The 27924-nt window shown below is 37.8% G+C and overlaps 1 protein-coding gene across 1 annotated transcript in view; it reads left to right on the forward strand.

Annotated features, from left to right (window-relative positions):
- Positions 1-27924, forward strand: part of LTK (leukocyte receptor tyrosine kinase) — a 112420-nt gene that overhangs the window by 44414 nt on the left and 40082 nt on the right. Inside the window, exons 6-11 of the mRNA XM_087722376.1 lie at positions 3321-3460; positions 4099-4227; positions 4897-5046; positions 7497-7597; positions 12680-12852; positions 21619-21713. Of these exons, the coding sequence (XP_087578502.1) occupies positions 3321-3460; positions 4099-4227; positions 4897-5046; positions 7497-7597; positions 12680-12852; positions 21619-21713 (788 nt within the window). The remainder of the gene's footprint in view (positions 1-3320; positions 3461-4098; positions 4228-4896; positions 5047-7496; positions 7598-12679; positions 12853-21618; positions 21714-27924) is intronic.

Below are 27924 nucleotides of genomic sequence, written 5' to 3' on the forward strand. Positions count from 1 at the left end.
AAAGTCTCTTTTGTAAATCCAATATAGAAAAGTTATCCAGGGCACTCTTGATGTCTTATTCATATATCCCTTTTCATTATGAAAACATAATTTCATTTATTTTCTAGTGCAGCATTTTATTTTCCACATCAATCTTTTAACTTGTCATTTTCAAACCCACTTTCAAATCACTCTCACTCTTGTCTGGTAAAACTTATTCCTCTTCTGTGATACCTTTTAGACACAATCCATCTACAGAGGTAAATGTTCTTAAAATTAACTTCAGGCTCTATTGTTCAAAAATATTCTTCAATACAGTATATTCAGTGTTAAGATATTTTGCTCCATTCTGTATTATGTAAGGGTTCTTCTTTAATAGCCATTTTTAGTTCCTTCAAATTCCCTGTAGTGTCCAAATGTCTGTGGAGATTCTCAGTCACCCAGGTCATAATTGTCTCAAAGGTGTTTTTTCAAAAGGCAACTTGAGTGCTTTTTTCCTTGAGGAAGACGATGATGGCATTTTGCTTCTCATCCAAGATGCTTCATCAAGTTGTGACTGGATGGTGGGAGGATGGAAGGATATGTTCTGACAGGATGGTGGGAGAAGGATGGAAAGATTACTGTATTTTTCAGAGTATAAGACACACACACCCGCCAAAAAAAGTGGGTGGAAATGACTGTGTGTCTTATGTAGCAAACATTGCAGGGGGGAGGGGATTGGTGCAGTGCTGATCCACTGTTCCAGAGTGGGTCGCAGCAGCAAATGGGCAAGATAAATACCGGATGGATGATGGGAGGCAGATTTTTTTTACCCTTGTTTTCCTCCCCAAAAACTAGGTGCATCTTATAGTCTGAAAAATACGGTATATTACTTTTCAGTCATTTGGTTGTTAGCATTCTCCCTGAGATCAGTTGAGACTATCAACCCCAAGTGGCATCAGCAGCTCTCAGAAAGAGTGTTAAACAGATTACGGCAAAGAAATATAATCCATCCATCCATCCATCCATCCATCCATCCATAAATACATACATACATACATACATACATACATACATACATACATACATACATGTGTGTGTGTGTTGTCTCCCGTGTCTTTTACAGCCATAAAGCTATAAATCAATGATATATCCAATGTCTTGTAGTACCATCTTGACATATGTAAGAAAACGCTTGGTCTCTATTGTCTGATCAACGATAAGATCCTTTGTTTTCTCGTCCACAACTCTGAAACCCACAGCACTGCTTTAACTACCTTCTTTCCACTAGGTTTTAGTCTTTCCAGAGCATCTTCACATATATACATTCCTCTGGATTCATCCATGTATGTATGTATGTATGTATGTATGTATGTATGCATGTATGTATGTATTTAGTGTCACAACCCCTGGTATGCCCAAATATGTAATACAGCCCAGGTTCGAATCCCAGTAAGGGTATGGCTAGCTGATGAGAGCTAAATAGCTTGAAATAGATCTATACTAGTCTCCCTTTATTTATTTATTTATCAGCACAAATACAACATATATATGTATGTCTGTATATGTATATGTATATGTATATGTATATGTATATGTATACGTATACGTATACGTATACGTATATGTGTATGTATGTATGTATATGTATGTATGTATATGTGTGTATATGTATGTATTTATGTATGCATATATATATATATATATATATATATATATATATATATATATATATATATATATATATATATATATATATATATACATATATATATACATATATATATATATGTATGCATACATACATATATACATACATACATACATACATATATACATACATACATACATACATACATACATACACATCCATTCCTATATCAAACATATAATCCAAATATTCCAGCTGGTTGGAGTATAGAAGTATAGAAGAAATGGGAGATGAAAAAGCAGGGAGTGCCTGCACTGCCACATTAGTTGGTGGTTGGTTTTCTTACTGGTTTTATTTATTTTATTTAGCATATGGTGATGTTACATTAGCCAGGAGACTACAGTGTGAATACAAAGTAGTTTTTTGGTGCTAATGATTGCTAGTCTGTTCAGTTCACTTCTTACTGATACGGAATGGGATTGCTGGTAGGAAAAAGGCTGGCAGGGAAGCTACCAATCACTGCCATAAAACAAGAATTAGAAGGCTATAACTGGCCTCATTCAGTGACATTAGAATGTGGCTATAATTCAATAGTCAAGAAACATCCTGGAATTCCTAGGTGAACTATCTGTGACAAGCAGGAATTCTGAAAGTTATATCCAACACATTTGGAAGGCACATGTAGGAACATTTATTCATATAATGGAGAACTATTTTGTTTCTTCTTGTTACTTGCAATTTTCTCACTCATCACTTATATTTGCATTATTGATCTTCATAAATATTGTATCCTTAAAAACATTGTTCACATTGCAGATTTCAAGGTGGGGGGAGGATGTGATGTTGAACTGTATTCCTAGAATGTAAAATTAGTCTCCTCGTGAAGAGCTTTGGCTTGATTGAGCCGGGGATATAATGAAATAATTTTAATAAATGCAAAGAAACTTATTCTTCTCATTTTAAGGAATGGATCTAGAGAGGAATATTTTATCAATCTTTGAAAAGTCTGTGTTCTAAAAGTTAAAAGATGAAGCAATTTGTTTCAATATGGTCTATGTGCAATGATAAGCTTGAAAATTTAATTACATAACCCTTCATAGTTATATGAATTCATTCTTTTTCCCCCTATATATTTCCTTCCTTCCCCCCTTCCTTGCATCCTTCCTCCCACACTCCCTTCCTTCTCCTTCTTCTTCTTTCCTTCCCTTCCCTTCCCATCCATCCATTTATCTGTCACGTTTAGTTATTTTAATCCCCATAATAGATCTAGGTTTTCTTCATTGTACCACTACTCATCTATTTTTTTTTGCCTGTTGCTCCCATAGTTCCCTGTTTACATTACTAAAAATAAGTCAAAACAAATGAATAAAAATCAGTTTTAATTGATGCTTACCTTATTTGGTAGGGTTTCACAATATATGCTATTATAACTGGTCAAGCAAAATACTTAAAGTAGTGATTCTCATGCACTTGCTGACAATATAGTTTAGTCACATAGTAGTTTATAAGCGGTATTAGAGGGCATGTCAGGTTCAGGTTCATCATAGCAAAATATTATTACTAACATGTAAATGTTTTCTAACATAATTGATCAAAGCTGCACAGTTGTAAAAATATAATTTGAGATAAGATATGTGAAATCCTTTGTATACATTTATGCTTTTTATAGATAAGCACATTTATTAACCATGTCAACTGCTTTGATTTTCAGGGTAAAATGGAAAATTCTAATAGGCTCGATTGGACAAATGGAAAGGCCTTTTGAGATTACTTTGCTGTATTCAAGTTGTGATGAAAAGAATTCTGGGTTTTTGGCGCTGGGATCATTGCAACTTCAAAATTGCCTTCATGGTATGTAGGAATTTGTATTTGAAAAAATTGTGATCATTGGATAAGATAAACGTCCCACTGACGGCTTCTGGCCTAAGGTTCAGCAACAAGCTGTGAAGTTAAAAAAAAATTAAAAATCTATTATTATCAATTTAAATTTTACTGTTTTATAACCGGAGTAAGCAAACTGTGGATTTCAAGCCACATGTGGATTAACCCCTTAACCCCTAATTTGAGGCGTTATGGAGCTCTCCAGGCATTACGCAGGCCAAACTGCTGAAAATTCCCACCAGTTTTTAATGCGAAATGAAATAAAATGTTTGCTAAGCCTTCGTATAGATTTGGAAACATGGAAGGCAGGATTTTCCACTAATCCTGAAAAATGGGCCCATTCTCTTTACTACTTACAGCTTCAGGTGACCTTGGACTGAGGGTTGCATATACCCAGTGTAGTCCAGTTTGAGTTTCAATCCATTGCACAATTGGAGCAGATCCAGAGGATGATAAAAAGCATTATCAGACTTTCGCCAGACCGATACTCATCCTAGAAGTCTCATAATTACAGAGTCCAGGCCATAACTGTGGTATATTTTAAAAGTCGTGTCAGAGAAGACTGATTTAAGTGTTGATATTTGTTTGTTTGCTTGTTTTTCCTTCAGATAAAGATCTTTACAGCTTTGATAAGGGATCTCCTATCCCCTGCCCACATGAGGGCTGTGTCAGCTACCTAGAGGTTTGCAGTTTCTATTCTGATTGTCCAACCAAAGAAGAAGATGAATCCCTCTGTGGTAAATATGAATTTGCCTGTCTCTTTCTGTCAGAGACTTCTTACTTGTCAACTATTGTAAGAAAGAAAATATTAAGCCCAACCTTTTTTAATCCTGCAAAAACCTCAGCAAGGAAGGAAAAAAAATATTGATTGCCAGGTGCTGAAGGCAGGACAAGAAGCAATGGATGGAAATAATAAAGGAGAGAACTAACCTAAAATTAAAGAGAAATTTCTTGAAAATTAGAACAATTAATTAGTGAAACTACTTGCCTCTGGAAGTTGTGGGTACTCCAACACTGGATGTTTTTAAGAAGAGATTGAATGGTGTTTAAGCAGGCGGTTGGACTAGAAGACCTCCAAGGTCCCTTCTAACTCTGTTATTCTATCATTGGCTGTTATTATAAATGACTATTATTTCCAGTGCTAGCATTATTTCTTAGATCAGAAAAAACCCTACTATTTGGGTCTTGACATGTTGATGGATGCTGGTTCCTAAGCAGTTGATTTTTTTCAGTTTATATATTTAATATTAAAGAATAGTAAGAAGCAAATTATTTAATGATTTTGGTAGAAATGTAATTTTTTTGTAGTGATGAATTTCTATGCAAAGTTAACCATACTTCACAATATACTGTGCTGATTTTTTTTTGTTTGCTTGCTTCTTATAAAAATTACTGCTTTTTTCCAGATAGCCTAACAGAGGGGGCACATTGTTCTTTTGAGGAAGGTGCCTGTGGCTGGACAATAGATGGAAATATAAATTCTTCCTGGTCTATTAGTGATTTCTCAAGGATGCACGAAAACCAGATTGGAGGATCTGCCTTACAAGCCACTGGAGGTATATTCCTTATTCTTCACCTTCTGTTTTAGCTGGAAGGGCATCTCCATTTGGGATTCTTTTATTTATTGAAATGTTGAGCAACCTCTGAGCTACCTCTGTTGTAGAGGGATATTCATAGTGCTGCCTTGAGAGAGTTTGCAGCTGTGAAGGAAAACATACACAGTCTCCTTATGTATGAAATCAGAAAATGGCCTAAGGAGAACATGAAGCTTTGTATTTTCAGGAGAATACAATCTATAAAATCTATTTTGAAATTGAAATTATCTACATTTTGTATGCAACTGATATTAAAGTTGAACTCTTAGTCATGGACTAGCAGGTGAAAATCCATATGAAAAACTTACTTTGAAACACATTAGAAGTCTATAGGGAGAGTGAAATGGTGAAATAGTTATAGAGAAAAAGTGAGAACACCCACCTTTGTTTCTAAAATGTTGGGGAGAATTACCTTTGTAAGAGCTACTCTAGAATATCTCTTTTGAGAGGTAAAAAGGGAGATGGGCCTCTACAATTCTTCCCTTCTTCTAATAAGGATTCCACTCCCTACATGCTTTATTGAGGGAGGGATTTGTGCATTTCAATTCCCACCAGGAAACCTATAGAAATGGATGGATTTTCCACATACCTGCAAGGTTCCCTTAATATGTAGCTTGTGTATCCTGTCTATGGAATCAGAGTGACTTCCAACAAGGAAAGAGTATAGCATTTAGGGTTTTTTTTTTTTTGGTTTAGAGCAAAATTAGCTAAGGGGAAACTGAAATATATAAAATCATGTGTGATATGAACTAGAGCAGGACTGTCAAACTCCCGGCCTATGGGCCAGATGCATTACATGCTAGCCACACTCACACCCGATTTAGTGAAGGGAGAAAAAGTCCTGATACATCATGTGACACCATATTAGTTGCAATATACAAATGGAATAATGGGAAAATATGTGATTGAAAGAAAATTTACAATAAGGTCTAGTGTTAAAGGAAATGTTTATTGGTATATGTCACCAGAGAAATTGTTTAGAATGTAAGAAGGTATTTCAAATTTATGTTGGATATGTGAATTAAAAGATTTTAAAGAATAGAATAGAATAGAATAGAATAGAATTCTTTATTGGCCAAGTGTGATTGGACACACAAGGAAATTGTCCTGAATTTGTGCATATGCTCTCAGAGAACATAAAAAGACAAGATACATTTGTCAAGAATCATAAGGTACAGCACTTAATGTCAAAGGGTACTGATTAGCAATCAGGAAATAATAAGTATCAATATAAATTGTAAGGATACAAGCAGCAAAGTTAAGTCCTGCAGTCATAAGTGGGAAGGGATGGGTGATAGGAACAATGAGAAGACTAATAGTAATAGTAATAGCAGCCTTAGGGAATAGTTTGACAGTGGTGAGAGAATTATTTGTTTAGCAGAGTGATGGCATTTGGGGAAAAACTGTTTTTGTGTATAGTTGTCTTGGGGTGCAGTGCTCTACAGAGTCATTTTGAGGGAAAGAGTTGAAATAATTTATGTCCAGGATGTGAGAGGTCTTTAAATATTTTCACGGCCCTCTTTTTGACTTATGCAGTGTACAGGTGCTCAATGGAAGACAGGTTGACAGTAATTGTTTTTGCAGTTCTGATTATCCTCTGAAGTGTTTGTCTTGTTGGGTTGCAGAACCAAACCAGACAGTTATAGAGGTGCAGATGACAAACTCAATAATTCCTCTGTAGCTCCCTGGGCAGTTTCAGCTTCCTGAGTTGGCGCAGAAAGAACATTCTTTGTTGTGCTTTTTTGATTACGTTTTTGATGTTAGGTTTCCATTTTCAGTCTTGAGATATGATAGATTAATGTACAATTGAAACCAGAAGCTTTTATTCTGGGACTAATGGATAAACAGCTGGGGGGGGGGAAAGTCATGGAACCTTGTGTTGACAATTTCAGTAAGATTGTTATGTGCTCAAAAGAGGAATGGTGTGGCATTACCCATGATGGAGGAATGATTGCTAAAATGACTAAAGTCACCTCTGTGATTAGAGAAAAGACATCTGTATTCATGGCTGACTGAAAATATCTTATAGACTTTTAGCATGAGGCAGAAAAATTAACTATGGTTTCGATGATCAGGAAAAAATAGACAAAAGAAAAAGAGCTTTTTGGTAACCATAGATTAAGAGATCATTTTCTAATCATTCTTGTATTTGCTACAAAGAAATCAGAGTTTTTTCCCTTATGATTTCTTTCTATCTTTTGCTTTTGCATTTTGTCCTATATTCTCTCGCTTTTTTATTGTCTTTATTTTATGTTAGCTTTGAGGATATCATAAAATATTCTAGTTTCCAGAATATCGTAAAATAATATCCTTGGTGAAAAATCAGCATGTTTGTTCTAATATATTTTAAATTCTACTATAGCTCAGTCCCAAAATACCATTGAAATCTAGTTCCAATTTTTTTCCTCTAGGTCATTTTTTGTATCTGCATGTCAATAGTGAACACACAGATGGCCTTGCCCGGACATACAGCACTGACCTTCCAGCCATTCTTGCCAATGGATCCTATAAGGTACTTTAATCTCTTCCTTAGACAATTAAATTTCACTTTGCAAACTTTTTGTGTGTGATTTTAGTGATATGCAGAATATGTGTGTGTGTGTGTGTGTATTTGTGTGTGTGTGTGTGTGTATGTATGTATGTATGTATGTATGTATGTATGTATGTATATATGTATGTATATTTTTTCATACTATATTTATTTTGGTCAAGAGTGTCAAAATGATTCTGCACAAAAGATCTGTAGTAACAGTTTTACGCTTAATAACTACCGCTGTACATACCATAGAAGCAGGGCGTACATTCAGCCCCAATACGGTTTGAAACCAGCTCCACGTTGATTTTTAAAAAACAAGCATATGATTCTATTTCACTGTTGGATTCAATTTTCTGATTTAAAAAAAATCAAATTGATTGTGAAATGTGAGATTTCTCATAACTTAAATAGCAAGATTGCCTTGACAATACAGGAGAATATAGCAGGAGATATTCCCTTGTTCCTATGCCATCCAAACCATCAGTGCAGAAGCACTATAATATGGGGAAACCGTGGAGCACCCCGAACTGTATTCTGGATTATCTTCAAGGACTGTAGACTCTATTACAATAATCTAACCAGAAAATAATCAAAGCTCCAGTCCAGGGGTCAGCAACCCGCAACTCTGGAGCCGCATGTGGATCTTTCATCCCTCTGCTGTGGCTTCCTGTCGCTGGTTGGCTCTACAATTGATAGAGCTTTCAGTTAGGACAGGTAGAGGAAAATGGATGCCCTCTAAGAAGAGACTCTATGGTGGGGGAACCAGACTTCTGGTCAGCTGCCCTTGAAGAGTGTTCAGAGACTACAGTTGGTCCAGAATGCAGCCGCGTGAGTGATGTGACGGTACACCCATGTTACGCCTATCCAAGGTGGCGCAGTGGTTAAATGCAGCACTGCAGGCTACTGCTAGATCAGCAGGTCAGCGGTTCAAATCTCACCGGCTCAGGGTTGACTCAGCCTTCCATCCTTCCGAGGTGGGTAAAATGCAGGACCCAGATTGTTGGGGGCAATATGCTGACTCTCTGTAAACCGCTTAGAGAGGCCTGAAAGGCCTATGAAGCGGTATATAAGTCTACTGCTATTGCTATTGCTATCCTCCACGAGCTGCACTGGCTCCCCATTCGTCTCCGGTTGTGCTACAAAGTGCTGGTGATTACCTTTAAAGCCCTACATGGCATTGGACCTGGATATCTGAGAGACTGCCTCCTGCTACACACCTCCCAACGTCCGATAAGAACTCACAGGCTAGGCCTCCTCCGGGTGCCGTCGACCGGACAATGCCGGCTGGCGACCACTCGGGGGAGAGCCTTCTCTGTAGCTGCTCCGGATCTGTGGAACGATCTACCAGCAGAGATCCGGACCCTTCCCACTCTCGTGGCCTTCCAAAAAGCCACCAAAACCTGGCTGTTGCTGATTTTTTAAATCAGGTCCAACCCCCAGTTAAGCCAAATGTATGTTGTGTGTTTTTTAAACTGTGTATGTTTCTTTCCCCTATGTGTTCTTTTATTCTATTTCGTATTTGTAAGCCGCCTGGAGTCCTCTGGGATTGGGCGGCATATAAGCTCATTAAATTGTGAATTGCGAATAAACAGGGGACTTCCAGTTAGGACCTTTGTGGATCTTTGAGTGTTTAAGTTTGCTAACCCCTGCTCCAGTCTAAAAAAGAATGCAGTTGGTGCACAAAATGTATCTGTGCAAAGCCTCCAACCTCCTGCCACCTGTTTCTCAAGCAAGAGCTCCAAGTCCAGGAAACCCCAAATCATTCACCAGTTCTATCCATGGGAGTGCTGGAAAGAGTCATTGGGGAGCAACCTGCTAAGAAGAGATATTGAAATCCAGCCATCGTCCTGAAGAGCTGAACGTCCAAAGGCATCCTCACATCAGTTCTGAGGCCTTTTTGGCATTCACCTGCTGATGACCGCTTCCCTTTCTAAACAGGCACTTTACTTTGCTTAAGTGCAAGTGCATTGCCACAGGTTGACGGCATGGCTTGCCCTCTGCTGCCAGCTAAGCAGGTGATTCAGCACTCCTGCATTAAAATATGTTTTACGTCCTTGCCTCTGCTGACTCACTTCTTCCAGTGGATGAAAACCCGAATGTGGATGTTTGTTTCCACTCTCCTTCCTTACAACTGCTTTTAAAATTAAATTACAGCAAAACAGATAACGCATTACTCCTAAGATAGAAAAGGGAATGGCGTGAGACAGCCAGACAGGTTAACCAGTTCCAGACACAGCAGTCCTGGCTTATCTCTTTCTTTCTTCAGATCCAGAATGTCTCTGCTGAAACATGCATTCTCAAATGCCTAACACCCCAACTCTGCTCTGTGCCCCCACATTATTCCACCTATCCTCAGGCAACAGCAGCTGGAGCATGCCCATGGAAAGGCTTTGCAAGAAACTAACCCAAGCCACAAAATAACAGCCTAATCACAGCCCTCAGAACACCTGCAACACCCACAAATGAGGATGCTCGAAATAACATTGTTTTGTTCTGCAAACCATGATCCAAGGTTGTGGGCATGTGAAACAAAACTCAACTTAGAACAACCTCTTCGAAGTTGAAAAGTTTCAAAGTAAACCAGCTTGCACACCTCTACTCCCAAATTCTTTTCTGTGGCCAACGATCACATCATGAATTATACGAAAGAAAGAAATAGTTGCAGGTTTTAGAATCAAAGGTCTCTTCAGACAAACTTTGGGCTACCTTGGTGTTATAATCAAAGTTGGAAAAGTGTTCATGCAACTGAAATACAGAAGTGGGATGATTGAGTAACAGCAGATTCAACTCTGGTATGAAAAAGACACCCACCCACCCCAAACACTTTATCCCAGTGACAAAATAGAGACCCCTTTCATTTGAATTAGCAAGGTCTGATTAAGAAGCGTAGAAATAGCAGGATATTAGATCAGCTTTAAATTTGCACATAATACCCTGATTTGTTCTAAAGCTAGTTACCATAGTTTCTCAGCTTGGATGGAATGGATAACTATGATAAGAGATGTCTGGATTTCTATGCTCTTGCTCTAAAGAAAGAAACAACCAAAGGGAAGACAAGTATAGACAAAAGGCTTATTCATAGATTAGCTTATTAAGCCTTTGCCTACTTCTGCCCTATGAAAATGATACAAGGATTCTGAAGTAGGATCTTTCTCTCATTCCTGTCATTGAACCAAACTCTCTCCTTATACAAGCCCAGTTATTCAATTCTCTTGCCTTGTTTATTTCATTCTCCTCTCAAACGGAAAGATTTACCAAAAAGCTGGATAAGTAATTATCTTTTAAGTTAAAAATATATTAATTTGTCATACTCAATGTGAAACTGTAACTCATTTGTAACATATTGCTCTCCTGGATGTTTTGACTGTAGAAATACTTAAAATAAAATAAAGAAATGTAACATAAATAGTAGATAGGCTGCATTAAGACTGGCCATTTGAAAAATCCAACAAGGAAAGAAAATAGCAATCCACTTATGCATGTAAGGATGTGATGATTTTGTATGTTCCAGGGATTTTTAAATATTAGATTAATCAGCAATTCATATCCTAATAGTTCAGCTAGCTCCCCAGAGAAGAGAAAATGAGTTCAGGTAGTCCTTGATTTATAGCCACAATTGAACCCGAAACTTTTGTTTAGCAAGGCAATTGTTAAGTGATGTGCCCCATTTTATGACCTTTTTGGTCCTGGTTATTAAGCAAATCATTACAGTTGTTAAGTGAATCATGCGGTCAAGTGAATCTGAATTCCCCCATTGGCTTTGCTTGTCAGAAGTTCCCTAGAAAGCTTGCAGATCACAAACCCAGAACCTCAGGACATTAGAACCATCATAAGATCATGCCAGTTATCAAGCACCCATTGTTTGATCACTTACCTGGGGAAGTTACAAAGGTGGTCACAAGTCACTTTTTTTCATTGTTGTTATAACTTTGAATGGTGTCCCAAAGGTGCTTTGTCAGGAGGCAATTGAGCTTTCTGTTTTTTTCTTTGAAGACGGTTAGCTTCTCATCCAAGAGCTTCTTCAATTCGGGCTGTGTGTGTCTTAATTGTTCTGATTCTGGTTCTGCCAGTTTATTGTTCCTGATGGCTGACTCTGTAGCAGTGAGGAGATCTACAACTGGTAGCTCGTCTGGTGTTACTGCAAAATTCAGTCCCCCAATGCCTTTTGAAAAAGCATCTTTGGGACAACCATGACCTGGATGACTGAGAATCTCCATAGACAAAAAAAAAATGGTTGTAAGTTAAGGACTATGAATACACATAGATTGAAAGGCAGACATTTTTTCCTCTCTTGTATCCATGTAGAATGATAATGATTATGGCATTGATCAGCTGTAATGTTTCATGCATCTGATCTGATGAAGTAGATGTTAATCCATGGGAATTAAAACCATAATAAATACGTGTTAACTTTCTTTCAACTTCTGTTCCAACTTACCCGACAGTGACATGGGTGGCATATAAATTTAATTAACTCATTATATTGTAATTAATTATATAGTGACACATTTTCATTAAGTTCTTCTCTGATACATGATGGTGACAATGTTGCCTTCACTCTGGAGCAAAAAGTACATATATTGGGCTGGCATTTTTTCAAGGGCTTTTCATTTTTGCCCAAATTAGAGGAAACAGAGCATAAACTGAGATCACACAGCTTCCTGTACACATATCAGCTCATTCATTGCTTCCTCCATATGCCTGCAGTAATGGATATCCTTTCGGGGTAGCTTTTTTTTGTAAGATCAGAAAACTATCTTTTTCAAAACCAGAAAATTTGGTTCCACTTTATATGTGATAAAAATCATAAAGACAGAAAGGCGCCTGGCTAATGAATGTACAAATGCTTGAGTCAAGATTTCTTTTTATATTTCTCATCTTCATGTGATTCATTCCCAGGAAATTGTGTGATGTTATTTTTATGAAGCTCATAACAGGATCCCCTCTGAATATAAAACTTTTTAACGTCTGAACCAAGGTTATAGTCCTCAAATATAGTGCTTATAAAGGACCTCATTTACAGCCTTTGTCTGTCTCACCACTTTATCTTCACTTTAGGTCCAATTCTCAGCATATGTTTTTGGCAATTACAATGGCACCATTTCATTCACTGTACAAGAAGATGAAGGAGCAACCAATGGCAGTACGGCACTACAAATATGGGAAAAATCAGGGAGCTGGAGTGATCATTGGTTTCTCATAACTTTGGAAATGCCAAGCCTTCAGAACAGGTAATTATAGCACCAGGAATATTTTTATTTATTTAGTTAGTTTGTTTGTCAAACATGTATGAGGTAACAGGCATACGCATAAACATGGACATGAAGACAGGAAATGGGGACAGTAGGACAGGGATGGTAGGCATGTTGGTGCACTTATGCACGCCCCCTTACAGACCTCTTAGGAATGGGATGAGGTCCATGGTAGACAGTTTAAAGTTATGGGGGTTAGAGGATGTAACAACAGAGTCAGGTAGTGCATTCCAGGCATTGACCACTCTGTTGCTGAAGTCGTATTTTCTCCAATTGAGTTTGGAGCGGTTTACCTTGAGTTTGTATCTATTGTTTGCCTGTGTATTATTGCGGTTGAAGCTGAAGTAGTCATTGACAGGTAGGACATTGTAGCAGACAATTTTGTGTACTACGCTCAGGTCAGATGATAGATGGCGTAGTTCTAGGTTGTCCAAGCCCAAAATTTCAAACCTGGTGGCATAAGGTATTCTATTGTGAGCAGAGGAGCGGAGGACTCTTCTCATGAAGTTCCTCTGGACTCGCTCAATTGCATTATGTCCGATATACAGTGTGGATTCCAGACAGACGAGCTGTATTTGAGAATTAGTCTGGCAAAGGTTTTGTAAGCCCTAGTTTGCAGTACAATGTTACTGGAGAAGAAGCTTTGCGAAATTAGGTTAACAACTCTTAATGCCTTTTTGGCAATGCTATTATAGTGAGCTCTGGGGCTTAGATTGTTTGAGATGAGTACTCCTAGGTCTTTGATAGAATGAGGATCATCTAAGAGGTTGTATCCGCCCAGCTTGTATTTGGTGATTTTTGAAATATTCATCATTACTATCATTACCTGTGCATTTCTTATCTATATGGGTTGTGACTTTTAGGGGGGATTATGTGACAATAGATGGAGGATTCCTAGACAGTGTCTTCCTCCCATGTCCTCCAAGCAAGCTTTCTAGTTTGTCACAAAAGTATGCTATTGCGTAGCCCGATAGGAAGCCTGGGCATCCTTTGTTTTTTCCCCTAAACATTATTTATCTTACAAAGTATAGATGCAAAGTTCTATCCCTTATACTCTTTAGGGGAGGAGGGAGGACTGACAAGGACGGAGAAGGAAATTGCAAGTGGGAAGGAAGGTGAGATTTACAAGGGCCAAGGTGGAAGAGAAAGAGAAGACAGGTTCTGGTTTTTAGAGCACCTACTGTATGGTAGCAGAGAGAGCATCAAAAGCAACTTAAGTCTGCCATCTTTTTGCAACCTGCAGAATTTTAGGAACAATTAAAAGCTTCCAATTACCAATAGAAGAAAATATCAGGGTTGAACTCTGGAGTCTTGGTGTCCTATGAGCTTGGTAGATTGATGATGTTACCTAGTTTGGTAATGAAATGTTTGAAATAAACCACCAAGCTTGGAGAACACCAAGGACCTTGCATAATCTAATTAATTAAACACAATTTTGTTTCCTACTCTATTCCCCACACCCTCCTGATTTTGTGAAAGAGTGGCTTTCTTCAAAATGAAATCCGGATTTTAGTGATTAACAAAAAGGAAGCAAGAGCATTCTTCCAATAAATATGTGGTTTTAAATTATCTTGGTTTTTTACTCATTTCCTATTAATAGGTTTATTTTATCATGTAAACTACTATTTTAATTTTATTTTATACATAAGATTAAATTTAAATGATTAAAAGTAAACTAGTATATGTTTATTCCTTGCTCATTCTTATCCCTAGTGTAGTCTTTAATTTTATTAATAGGGGAGGCACATACATTTATTTTATAGGGTCAAGCTATTGCAAACTTTGAAAACCCCTGCCCTACATTGTACCATCCATGTGCAAGATACTTTTCCAAAGAAAAAAAAAATGTTTTAAGAATTTTACCATGTAAAGTCATAATACAGGATGGAGAAGGAAATTGAATAAGAATATATGTGTGCTTTAATACATATTCTTAAGACATCATCACAAGGAAACTGCCCCAATGTTGAAAGTAACCCTGGACTTCTGGGGCCCACAACATGAACAATTTATTTCTCACTTGTGTTGTGATGCGGTTTTAAACTGTTACTAACTGGGGTTTGTGGAGTTAATAGTGGGACTGTGCTTAATTTCCCCCAAGAAAGGAATTCTTGCCTCACACCTTCTCCCACCTGCTGAAGTTCAAATCCTAGGAGAAATGCTAACTTGCACATACGCACACACCAATAGTCCAGACAAAGCAAGCAAAGGTGAAAATTAGTTCTTTTTAGCACTGGAAGAACTTGTCTGCAAAGTATCATGCTGGAGTTACTTTCTCTCTTGTCTTTTGTCTGCAGTGGAAGGTATCTTTTACCACAGAACTTCAGCACAGTTCATTTTTGTTGATTAGAATTTCAAGTCAGCAGAAGTGAAGACAAACGTGGATTGTCTTTAATTGCTCCTGAAAGTTTGGTGAATGGAGAGTGTAGTAATGTGGAAATTTTCTTAGACTTAGTGAGGATTGAAGAGGTGGTGAGAGGGAGGAGGGAGGGTGGGAGAGAGAGAGAGAGACAGACAGAGAAATACACACAGAGACACAATCCAAAATGGTATGTAATGCAGGCATGGGATCCTACCAGTTTAACAACCAGTTTGCAGAGTGTGCGCTTCGCATGTGTGCGCAGTTCACAGGAAAACAACTGAAGGGCGGAAATCCACTCTGAGCCGAGGTGGTGCAGTGGTTAGGGTGCAGTACTGCAGGCCACTTCAGCTGACTGTTATCTGCAGTTCAGCGGTTCTAATCTCACCGGCCCAAGGTTGACTCAGCCTTCCATCCTTCCAAAGTGGGTGAAATGAGGACCCAGACTGTGGGGGCAATAGGCTGAGTCTGTAAACTGCTTAGAGAGGGCTGAAAGCCCTATGAAGCGGTATATAAGTCTAACTGCTATTGCTATTGCTATTGCTATCAGCTGGGCTAAAAAACAAGGAAATATAGGTAGGTATTGCCCAGTGGCATGCTGACCCATCTGAGCGAACCGGTTCATTCTCAGCTGATCTTCAGAGCAAGCAGTTCACCCGAACCTGGCCGAACCAGCAGAATGCCACTCCTGATGTAATAGCTTTAGGATGGGGTTTCAAGCATAGTCTTCTGAAGAGAATACTAGGTGTTATTGAAAGGAAGTGGGGTTGAAGAAGGGCCCACAGTCTTTTACGTGCTTACATGAATCCTAGGATAGAAACTGCAAGACAAGACTGAGAAGGAAACCAAAGCGAAAGCTGTACTTGTCAACCAATTGTTATGGATTGACCATTGAGGAAGATAAACCTTTCAAGTTGCATACTTGGTTCTTGGGGATTTCAATGGGCACGTCAATGTAGTTTTCTAAGTAGCAGCATGGAAGGATCTTGTCATCACTTTCATTAAATAAGCTACAAGTCTTATAAAAGTCTTCCTCCAATAGAAAGCTCCTGGAATTCTTCTCTATTCCAGTCCAAACTCTGAACATTTGAAGAAGTCCTGAATTCTGCTAATTGTTGCTGATGAATCTCTGTCTATACAAACATATACACACCAAACATTTTCTGTGACTGTTGCAATCAACTGTTCTTTAGGCTTATTCAATTCCTTTGAAAAAAGGTTGTATTACCACTATTGTAACTAATTGGAGATCATAGGTTGTGTGTGTGAGAGAGAAAATGCCATGGCACTATATATCCAACAAAGTGCAACTCCACAGTGGCAAGTGCATACCTATTGTAATAATTATTGTCCTATTGATAAAGGTAGTGAAGGAAAGTGTTGCCATAGCAACACGGCCTACTCTGTGTTTTTCCTGCTGCTGTGCTGATTGGATATATAATGTTGTTGCTAGAAGCAAAATGTTGTCATTGTTCACTTATTCAGTGATAAAGAAAAGAGTAACATATCTTTGGCAAAGGATGTTATCTCCCACTGTTCACAAATCTCTAAATTTATCTCCTTTTTGGAGCCTATACTGCAAAGCTACATAACTTTTTCATGTTCAAAATCCTTACTTGGTGCTCCAGGTAAGGGAAATGATGAAGTAGATTTCTCCAAAAGACCAGAGACACAGGGGTGACAACTGACAGGCTGGCAAAAAGTTCAGACCAATGGAAATTCTCCAGATAAGAAGACGAGAGATTAGCCACTTGTGGTCTGGATAGTTACTCCATACAAGGTAGCCACAGTATAGGGGTTATCCTGTGGGTATAGGCACTGGGAAATGAGGAAGCAATCATGCTTTCAACTATGGCAGGGCTTTTAAGGTCACTACATTTTCTAATCATCCTTGGATTTACAATTATTTTACAGCTAAAAGTGATCTTCCAAACAAGTTTGAAAAGCTATGTGACGAATAAAATTTCATGCCCTAATAAAAGAAAAGCTAACTAGCAGTTTAAAGAACGTAAGCTATATAAAATAAGTGGCCAAAAGCTAAATAATAATAATTTAAGAAAGTTTTAAATAGATTAATGGACTGGATAAATTTGGAATATTGGGACACTTGTTAAGATCTTTAAAAAAAATTGTGGAAACAAGCCAGTTTCTCCATGGGAACATGAATTGCTTAATCTATCAGAAAAGAGATCATTGACTGAAAATAAAAATAAAAACAAAGCAACCTCCCATCCCAAGACTTCATAAATATACAGATGGATCACCAATTGCCGCAAAATTTCAGGCAAGAAAAATGACAAGCAAAGATATGACACTGGAGACATTTCAAAGGATTCTTGAAGAATTAGGAGATAAACTTATAACTATAATTTGACAGCAATAATTTCTGCACATGTAAGCGTATTTTTGGGGAAAAATAAAGAACAATTGAACAATGTGACAGATAACCAACTGCCAACAGAAAACCATCTGATGTACAAGCAGGATTTCATAAAGAAAAAACACATGGTCATATGATCATATTGCCAATCTACATTGGATGATGGAAAAAGCAAAAGAAGACATGTGCTTCATTGATTACACAAAAGCCTTCAACTATGTTGACCATGGCAAACTTTGGAACTGCCTGAAAGAATTGGGAATATCACCATATCACATCCAACTCATCCAGTTATTCTATTCTGATCGGGCAGCTATTGTTATGAACAGAATATGGAGACACAAAATGGTTCAGAATTGGAAAAGGCACTCAGCAAGGTTGCATCCTGTTACCTACACTATTCAACATGCACACAGAAATAGTTATTAGAAATGCTCATGTGGAGGAGTCTACCACTGGGGTTAAAATCAGTAGTAGGAATATCAACAACCTCCTATATGCAGATAATACAATATTGCTAACAGAAAACAAGGAGGATCTGGAGTGGCTAATCCTGAGAGTCAAAGATGAAAGTGAAAAATTTGGGCTGCACTTTTAACATCAAGAAAAAAAAAAGATAATGTCAACTGCAGGGAAGACACAGGTCAGAATGCAGATCAACAATGAGACCATAGAAACAGTAAGGGAATTCATCTTCCTGGGCTCTAAAATCAACCAAAGTCATGACTGTTGGCCTCAGATCAGAAGAATCTGGAAGAACTGCAATGTCTGGTATGAATAACATCTGGAAAATCACAATCAAATGAAGAGTAGTTAATGCAATAATTTTTCCAATTGCTTTTTATGGCTGCGAAACTTGGACTCTGAAACAGGCAGACAGAGAAGGGTGGATGCATTTGAACTGTGGTGCTGAAGGCAACTATTACACAACCCATGACTGCAAAAATAATGAACAAAACAATGAACAAAGAAGTCCTAGACCAGTGATGGCTAACCTTTTTGCCATTGCGTGCCAAAAGCAGGGGGAGCACGGGGGGGTCGTGCACGGGCGTACCCACACCTATAATTTTATGTGCGTGCCCCCCTGTGCGCATGCGCGTGTGACTCCCACCCACCCCCTGCTTTTGGCATGCGATGGACCCATTTTTTGACCTGCCCAGGCTCCAGAGGCTTTCTAGGAGCCTGGGGAGGGTGAAAACGGCCTCCCCTGGAGGCCCTCCAGAGGGAGAAAAACGGCCCAATGTGCAAACTAGAAGTTTGTTCCCGAACTTTTGGTTTGCGCGTTGGGTTATTTTTCGCCCTCTGGACGCTTCCCTGAAAATGGCCAAAAATGAAGGCCAAAGTCAGCTGGCTGACAGGGCAACGCCTCGCGTGCCCTAACAAATGGCTCCACGTGCCACCTGTGGCACACATGCCATAGGTTCGCCATCATGGTCCTAGATTGAACCTCACTTGAAGCCAAGACTGTCATACATTGTTCATGTCATGGAAGCTGACTCACTCGAAAAGTCAATCATGCTGGGAGTGATCATCAGAAAAAGGAGAAACGGCTGTCCTAGTACCTACTGGCAGGACACTAAAGGATGACACTAGGATGACCATGGCAGATCTGGTGGAGACAGTGATTGACAGAGGAGTTTGGAAAGTACTGATCCGTTGAATGGCTGAGGGTCAGACACAACTGAATGGCTGCTGCTGATGATGATGACAACAGATAATAATATGGAAGAATGTATGGATAGATAAAGAGGAGATACAAATTCTAACTGATGGAGAAATATTGGAAAATAAAGAAATTATAAGACAGAGGTGACAGAGTGGAAATACGAATGACAAATCAAAAGATGCAAAAGGGCTCAAGCAAGAATTTATTTTGGATTTACAAAAGAGGTTTTCTAAAACCTCAGAAATGTTTGAGATGCAAGAAATAATGTTCACTTTCTAGTCGTTTGTATCATTTCTCATTTGTGCTTTTTTAAACATTACAGTTTAGAAACAATAATCTCACTGAAGCTGCCTGCAGTTACAGTATTGGAGTTTAAGGTGTGCACTTTAGCTCTCATGTATTGTTGCAGCAGGACTGAGTCCATAATATAGAAGAGTAAAAATTTCAAAATTACTCTCATAGAAGGTTACTCCAAAAAGAGAGAGAGAGAGATTATATAGAGTATATAAGTGCATTTTTACAGATCACAAGATAGATTGTAACTGGCTTTGTAAGATGACTGATGCCCCAGTTTAGAGTTTCAAAAAGAAGATTTTTCAAAGCAAATCATTGTATTCATGCACAGATAAAAAGGCTTAACATTAACTTCGTTAGCAGTACTCAGGCAAAGCAAATTAAAGGATTTTAACCAAGTTCTAAATTACAAACTTCTCTATCCCCATACAAAATAAACTCTAGAAACAGATGCTTCTTCTATTCTACTAATCACCTAGACATTTCCTGCTTCTGGAACCTCACTATAAATAGGGGCTCGAGAAGAATAGCCTCATCTCTTGTCTTTCTGCCCTAGTGTTGACTTTCTTGTTTCTCTCTATTCCCCAAGATATGTACTGCAATCATCCTATACAGAAAGAGATGGTTTGCGGGATTTGACCCCGTACGTGACATAGTCCAGAACACTTCTGAATCCATGTTAATTAAAACTCATAAGTCATGTAATTGTTATTTAACTTGGACAGCTGGGATACCAGGCTTGGAGGCCTGCCTTTCATAGCACAAATGGACTAAAAAGAAAGCTGCTTTTTATATGGAAAACTTGGCTTTATAGCCATAGCAGCTAAATACGTACCCTGATTGGGCACAATCTTGTTTAATATTTAAGAGGATACACCAGCTGTGAAATCTAAGATATGCAATCCACACAGATTGCAATACACATCAGCTTCCATCATCATCATCATCATCATCATCATCATCATCATCATCATCATCATCATTATATACTTTATTCATTAAACATGAAACTCAGCCAACTGAACATTCAAAAATGCATTACAAATACCTTTGACTGGTGCTAATAGTTGATACGGTTTACTGCCAGTGTCCTAGGTATCAACCAAATACCTTCTTAAAATATAAGATGTTCTGAGTATCATTATTATACAATTGTATCACAGCGGCCAGTTGTTTTGCCAGATTTGGCATTGGTTACTCGTCGGGCCCCACCCAGGGGCCTAGGACGTCGTAACGTATTTTCGTAATATGCGTGCAGATCCAAGCAGTGCGGCTTTTTGCATTTGACTGATGGTGATTTTGTCAATTTTTAACTGTTTTAAATGTAATTCCAGTGCTTTTGGAATAGCACCCAGTGTGCCGATTACCACTGGAATTACCACTGCTGGTTTGTGCCATAATCGTTGAACTTCAAGTTTTAAGTCCTGGTATTTTGCGATTTTTTCATATTCCTTCTCGTTGACCCTGCTATCACCTGGTATTGTGATGTCAATTGTGCCGCAATTTATAATCAGTCTGCACGATTTTTTTACAGCAGCTGAGTATGTGATCAACAGTTTCATCAGCTTCTTTGCAAAGTCTGCATTTGGCATCATCAGAAGATTTTTCAATTTTGGCCTTAATGGCATTTGTGTTGTTGTTGTTATTATTGTTGTTGTTATTATTAGTGTTATTATTGTTATTATTGGCTGTCCATTTTACCATAGGGTAACTCTGGGCAGCTTACAATCATAAAAAACATTTTAAGATTTTAGTCCTTAAAATGCCACATGACTCTTAATTGGTTCTGTTGTAACAGGCAATTTTGGGAGGTTTATTTCAAAAACTCTAATATATTTGTTTTCATGGAGCTATGAAATGCGCTAAAGTAAGGAGCACCCTTATTATTTTTTCAAACAGTATTGCAGATTTACAGCTCCCGTTTTAATTAGTATCCTTTTTGAAATTGTTCATTTTCATGTTTATTCATTGACTTCTATTCTGTAGGTTAATTTTTTTTAATATCTCTTTTTTGCTCTCCCAATATGTTTTGTTAAAAAAAAAAAGCTTTCATCTGGAGCTTCTCGCTAATTGGGGTTGGAATTCACAAGCTGATATTGCTGTGGACAACATAACTTTTGGTCTGGACTGCTTCTCTAATGGTGAGTTATTTCTAATTAAGGAAGTGCTATGCTCTGAGAGTATAAAAGCAAGCAATTATTACTTCTACATACAATTTTTCCCCCATAAGCATTTTCTAAATGTAACATATGTGAAATGTCTTTAGAAATAATTGCCACAATAAAGAAATTAAATGGTAAGCCAGGTTTTTTCCCCCCTTGAGATCAGAAGGCCTCTTCTGTGGTAATATTTTAATTAGCCAAATAATGTATATTCATAGTCCATAGCTAGTGCATACCAACATTATGCCACTGAAATATGGTAGCAATCTATTAAATGTCTGTGGAGATTCTCAGTCATCCAAGTCATGATTGTCCCAAAAGTGCTTTTTCAAAAGTCAACTGCTTTCTGGTTTTTTTTTTAAATGTTTCACTTCTCAGAACTGAAGGAACTTCTTGGTTGAGAAGCAAAACATCTTCAAAGAAAAACAAAATCCAGTTCCCTTTTGAAAAAAAGCACCATTGGGACAATTTATCAAATAATAATTTGGTAGAAAATGTCTGTGTTACTGTCAGATAGGTTTAAAAGTGGGAAAAGGGAAGAGAAATCCCCCATACCAAGAAAAACTGGCTCAAAATCCCTAACCACACTTGAGATACCTCTGCTGCCTTACTGCTTTATTTCTTGATTCTTCTGCATTTAAAACCTGCCCAAATCTCCAGCCTGTGTTTGCACTGCACAAGAAGCTGAACTTTGAACCAAGGAAATACTGTAAAAGTTACTCTGTGCGGTGGGCACGATCTTCAGTTCTTCCCAACCTTTGGAATTTCTCCCCTCTTTTTGTGCCCACAGCAACTCATTACCAGTTGCTGCCTCTCCTTTGATAGAGTAGCTTTGATAACCCATAATCATGTTTGATTGGGTTCTCCTCCCCCGCTTTTTTTTCACAGTGAAAGAAAAAATAGAGGAATGGAATATAAGCTGGGTTTTAAATTGTTTTATAAGTTACATTATAAACATACAAAAAATGTTAGAAAATTAAGGGAAAAAAGTGGAGAGAAAGAGAGAGAAGCTATGATCTCCAAGTATTTTACAAAATACAGGGGGGAAAAGACAACATTTTATTTTACATTTCATAACATTTCAATTCAATTCATCCACCGTGGGAATTAGTATGTTTACCCATCTATGTGCATATAAGATTCTCACCACTGTCAAGATATACAATAACAAAGTTCCAAATTTTATTTCATGTTCTTCGTCCATCAAATCTAAATGGATAACTTCTGGTTGCAATTTTATATTTATTTTAAGATGCTGTGAATTAAAGTAAAAGTCTGGTCCCAGTATTTCTTTGTCACAAATCTACCAGAGATGATAAAAAATACTCTCTTATCAGTTGAATTTCCAATTACATTTGAAACTCCTATATACATTTTTGACAATTTTTCAGATGTTAAATACCAACAATGCATCATCTTATTTTTTTAAAAAAAATCAAATTATTATTCAGTAAAATTTCAGTCCATTAGTCCACCTGTAATTCCACTGCTCAAACATTATATTATCACCAAAATTCTTTACCCATTGGATCATACAATGTTTAACATATTAATTTTCCAAATTCAGTATCGACAAGAGTTTATAAATCTATATAAATCATATAAATGTCCATCATTGGCACACAACACAATTTTAAACTCGTTTTTTGTACTCAAAAGCATGACTTTTCTTATCTAGTTAAATCTGTCTTTTAATTCTAAATAGTGAACTAATATCAAATATAGGAGGCCCTTGTTGGTCTCTAAGCGTGATTGTTTTCTGCCAGATGTTTTGTTACCCAAACCAAGTAACATCATCAGTGAGCAGTGATGATGTTACATAGTTTGGCTAATGAAATATCTGCAAGAAAACAACCAAGCTCAGAGAGCACCAAGGACCCCTTATTTCGACCCTGAGCTAAAAATATTTTCCTTTATTAATGTCAAATATGCCATTGCAACTCCAATCCTTCTTTCAACTTCAAATTCATTCATTTCATTTCATTTATTAAATTTATAGGCCGCCCAATCCCGGAGGATTCCGGGCAGCTTACAACGAAAGAAGAAAAAAAAAAAGCAAAATAAAATCTAAAAAGTAGTTTAAAATTCACAACGCACATACGTTCTAATCGGGGCTGGACCTTAACACTAAGATCAACAGCCCCAGGCCTGCTGGAACAGCCAGGTTTTAATGGCTTTCCTGAAGGCCATGAGAGTGGGTAAGGTCCGGACCTCTGGGGGTAGCTGATTCCACAGGGTCGGAGTTGAGTTCTCCTTGAGTAGGACATCATATCTCACTATAGATCCACCCCGACTGGCATACATCACATTAGAAAAGGCTGTTGTACAAGTAAGACAGCATGTTTCTTTTTAAAATACCAGAATATATCAATAAGATGATATTTTAAAAAACATTCAGGCTCACTGATGCTCCCTGAATTTCTATAAGCTGTATTGTTTTCCTTCAGAGAAGAAGGCTGTTCATCTCTTCTAATTCAATTACATTTTGGAGAAACCCAGCAGCTTTCTGTAATAAAATTACATCCTTCTTTGCCAAGAGAGACTTTGGAGATCCCTGACAGTTCCAATTAATTAATCAGGGAAAGAGTCTGAAGTCTGAAGTTTTGCAGGAGGGAAGTAGGAGGAAGAGGAAGGAAGGAAACAGAGCCGTAAGAAAGCTTAATTTTCTTTTTGCTAAGACGGAAGTATTTATTTCCCTCATGCGTTCCGGCTATTTAACTCATCTCCTTTCATTACAGAAAATGTTTTGTAGTTTGTATGAATCAGAAGGAGTGGCTGAGGAGTTGAATGATATTTCACTGCTACAGCTTGTGAAAATGCAGTTTTGATTAGCTGACCCTCTTCTTCCTTGATAATGAATGCTTTTTCTATTGCTTAGTGTAGTTCCCTGATTAACAGTCTGGACCCAGAATTTGTTGATTAGAAAAACACCTTGGTTGCTACTTCCCACTTCAGCTTATAATACTTCTGTATTACTAACTTTATTTTATAAGCTTTGCTGCTGAAAATCTCTGTGGGAGTTGTGCATGAGAGGTAAGCACAGAGTTGGTATTCAGTGGGTTCTGACCAGTTCTGGAGAACCAGTAGCAGAAATTTTGAGTAGTTTGAAGAATCGGGAAATACCACCTCTGATTGGCCCCACCCCCATCTATTCTCTGCCTCCCGAGTCCCAGCTGATCGGGAGGGAATGGGGATTTTACAGTATCCTTCCCCTGCCACGCCCACCAAGTCATGCCTACCAAGCCATGCCACGCCCACCAAGACACAGATCAGGTAGTAAAAACTTTTGAATCCAACCACTGGGTAAGCAGGTGCTACAATTAGATTTAATTTCCTCTTAATTTCTTCTGTTAACAGATGCCCTTCTGTTAACATCAAGTCAGCCTTGTGCCCTAGATAGCCACTGCACGGGTTACCGCCAATGCTTTCTTTTCTGAGACTAGCAACCCATATTGATCTGAAACCAGTTTGGAGAGAAGCATCCTTATCTCTTTCCAGAAGCATCCCTATTTTGACACAGATAGTTTTCAGCTTGGTGGTGGTATTTTACCTTGCTTGAATCTATCTACTGATAGCTTGTATAAAAGTGAAATGTGATATGGCCCATCTCCAGGAACTTCAAAAATTTAATCAGGTAAGATCATAAGCAGGTCATAAGCAGAACCATCCTTTGATCTAATCTATAAGATGTTGTGTTAATGCAGTGGAACACAGTAGTACTTGACATTTAATATAATTATTGAATAGTAACAGTAAATTAAAAGTAACAATGATGAAGAATAAGTGGGAATTTGGCTATGTAGAGGCAAGGGAAGTAAATTGTGAAAAGAAATGTGGGTAAAGCTTTATCAAATTCGCTGTTACTATTCAAACTAAAAAAGAAAGAAAGAAGCTATGCCTTGCTTTGTGCATGAAATAATTAGTTTATAGAAGCCAGTCATATTCGAATTGGCCTTCAAATTCTTTTAAAAATTGCAGATGGAACTCTCATCCAATGATACAAATTATATGCAATGAAAGGTACTAACATCCTGACCAGCTCAAAGTGTGACTCAGCCTTTCTGAGCACTATGAAGCAATATATAAATACTATTGCTTTAGAACTGACTATAGAATCTTAGAAGTTATAGAATTCAACAATTATCAGTGAGTCTAGGAACATGGTTGCTTTATTACTGAGATAGTGAGAAAACCCTTACAATTTGAATCTTGTTCAGAAAAGGAGGAAAAGTTATTTAAACACGGAGAACTGCCCGAGGACAATTGGTTTGAGATATTGCTCCGTTAAAGACTGGAGCAAGCATACAAACCAAGGCAATAGTCCAAAGAGTGATTTACAACAGTTACTAAGTTGATTTGTATCTCTGGGTGTCAGCAACTGTGTTGGAAATATTTCATGATTTTTAGCATCTTAAAAATAATAACCAAAGGCCAAGGAGTTCAATAACTTCTTTGTGCTCAGTTATAAGTACCACTATTTGGCTTTTCTTTAATCTCCATAGTTTATTTTACATTAATTTCATTTTTATCACGGCCGTGACAAAACAATTGTCCAGCACAAATCAGTTCCATTGTCATCCACTGAGTATTCGCAAACTGAATAACACTACATGAGAAATCCTGCCTCTTTAGTTCCACTACCTCCTAGTCTGTATCTATAATGGACTTTTTTGAACATGCAAAAAGAGACAATTGTGGAGGCATTTCATACAATCCTTCCTACTGATCTTCATTTGGCTCTTACTCTAGGGGAAAAAAAGATCAAAGAGCCCTTGTGAATTTTACTCCGCTAGTTATTGCTGACTATAAGGGGTGATGCATATCTCCATTTCATTGCTGTCTGAAGATGTTTCTGTGGTGTTGTGGCCACCGTGATGATATGGAGTGCTGTTATCTTCCCACTGAACTGATACCTATTTATCTACTTGCATCTACATGCTTTCAAACTGCTAGGTTGGCAGGCAGGAGCTAGGACAAGTATGGGAGCTCATTCCGTCACTTGGAGCTCAGATCTCAAATCTGGGCTTCCAGCTTTCCAGCCAATAAGCCCAGCATCTTAATCACTGAGCCACCTTGCCACCTTTTAATTATCATCTGCTGACAGTTGTTTCCAGTATCCTTATTCCAGCATGATACTTGGGAAATTTTCTAGGCCTCACCAGAGAAATTGTTTATAGCTTTCTCTGGCAAGGAGGGGAAGAGCGGGGAAAGTTAATTATTTCTGCCAGTGTTCGGCATCTGTCAAGAACAAAAATGCTTTATATAGTACAAAATTTCAGATAACTAACACGGGGGGCTAAAAGGTTGCCCTATGGTGTCTGTCCTTATAATATTGCAATAGATTACACCCAATAAATTGGGAGAAACAAATGTAAGTATATTGCATTAGGGATTTTCATCCAGAGTTACCACCATAAGTAGAATTTATGTTTACAGTAGATGATACCCCAATTATTTCTGTAGCTAATCTCTTCCTCTACCTCAAAATACATACAAAGAATTTAAAAAAACCTTATGTTTTTAACCAATGATCAATGCTCATTAAAGTGGGACATTATTATTAATAGTATAACTGCACTTATCAATCTCTTTGTGCATTTTGTTTTCATTATCATTATCATATGTTCAATTGGTAATTGCCCAAAACATGTACACATCTTAAGACTTTCACCTCTGAATTTAGGGTTATTAAATCAGTTTCTTTTAGTGCTGCATCCTACCTCAGGCTGGCGGCCCACGGGCCAAATGTGTCACATACACGCCACGCCTACCCTGGCTTCGCAAAGGCAAAAAACATCACAATACATCACAATATGTCATGTGACATGATTGAGTTTGACACCCATGATCTATGCTATTTGTTTTATTAAGGCTTCTGTACTAATGTTCAGGCATTGATGGTTTTCCTGGGAAAACATAATGTGGTAGTTTTTAGTGTTTTCCGTTACATTGCTGTATGAATTTATTTTATTCGCATCACTGCAGATGCCATTACAACTGTTTCAGACTTCACTCTGTGACTGTGGTTGCTACTGGTAAAAGATCTGCTTTCTATATGGCAGATGGTTATTTACTGGCAAAATTAGGTTACCAAATGACAACATTGTCCTTGGGGAGACAAGGCAATTATTTTTCCAGTTCAGTAACAATTCTTGCTACTACATACAAATCATCGCAATATTTTAGGGAG

The sequence above is a fragment of the Thamnophis sirtalis genome, unplaced genomic scaffold, assembly GCF_051295495.1.
Source record: "Thamnophis sirtalis isolate CommonGarterSnake01/CBP01778 unplaced genomic scaffold, rThaSir2_p1.2 scaffold_1, whole genome shotgun sequence".
Lineage (NCBI taxonomy): Eukaryota > Metazoa > Chordata > Lepidosauria > Squamata > Natricidae > Thamnophis > Thamnophis sirtalis.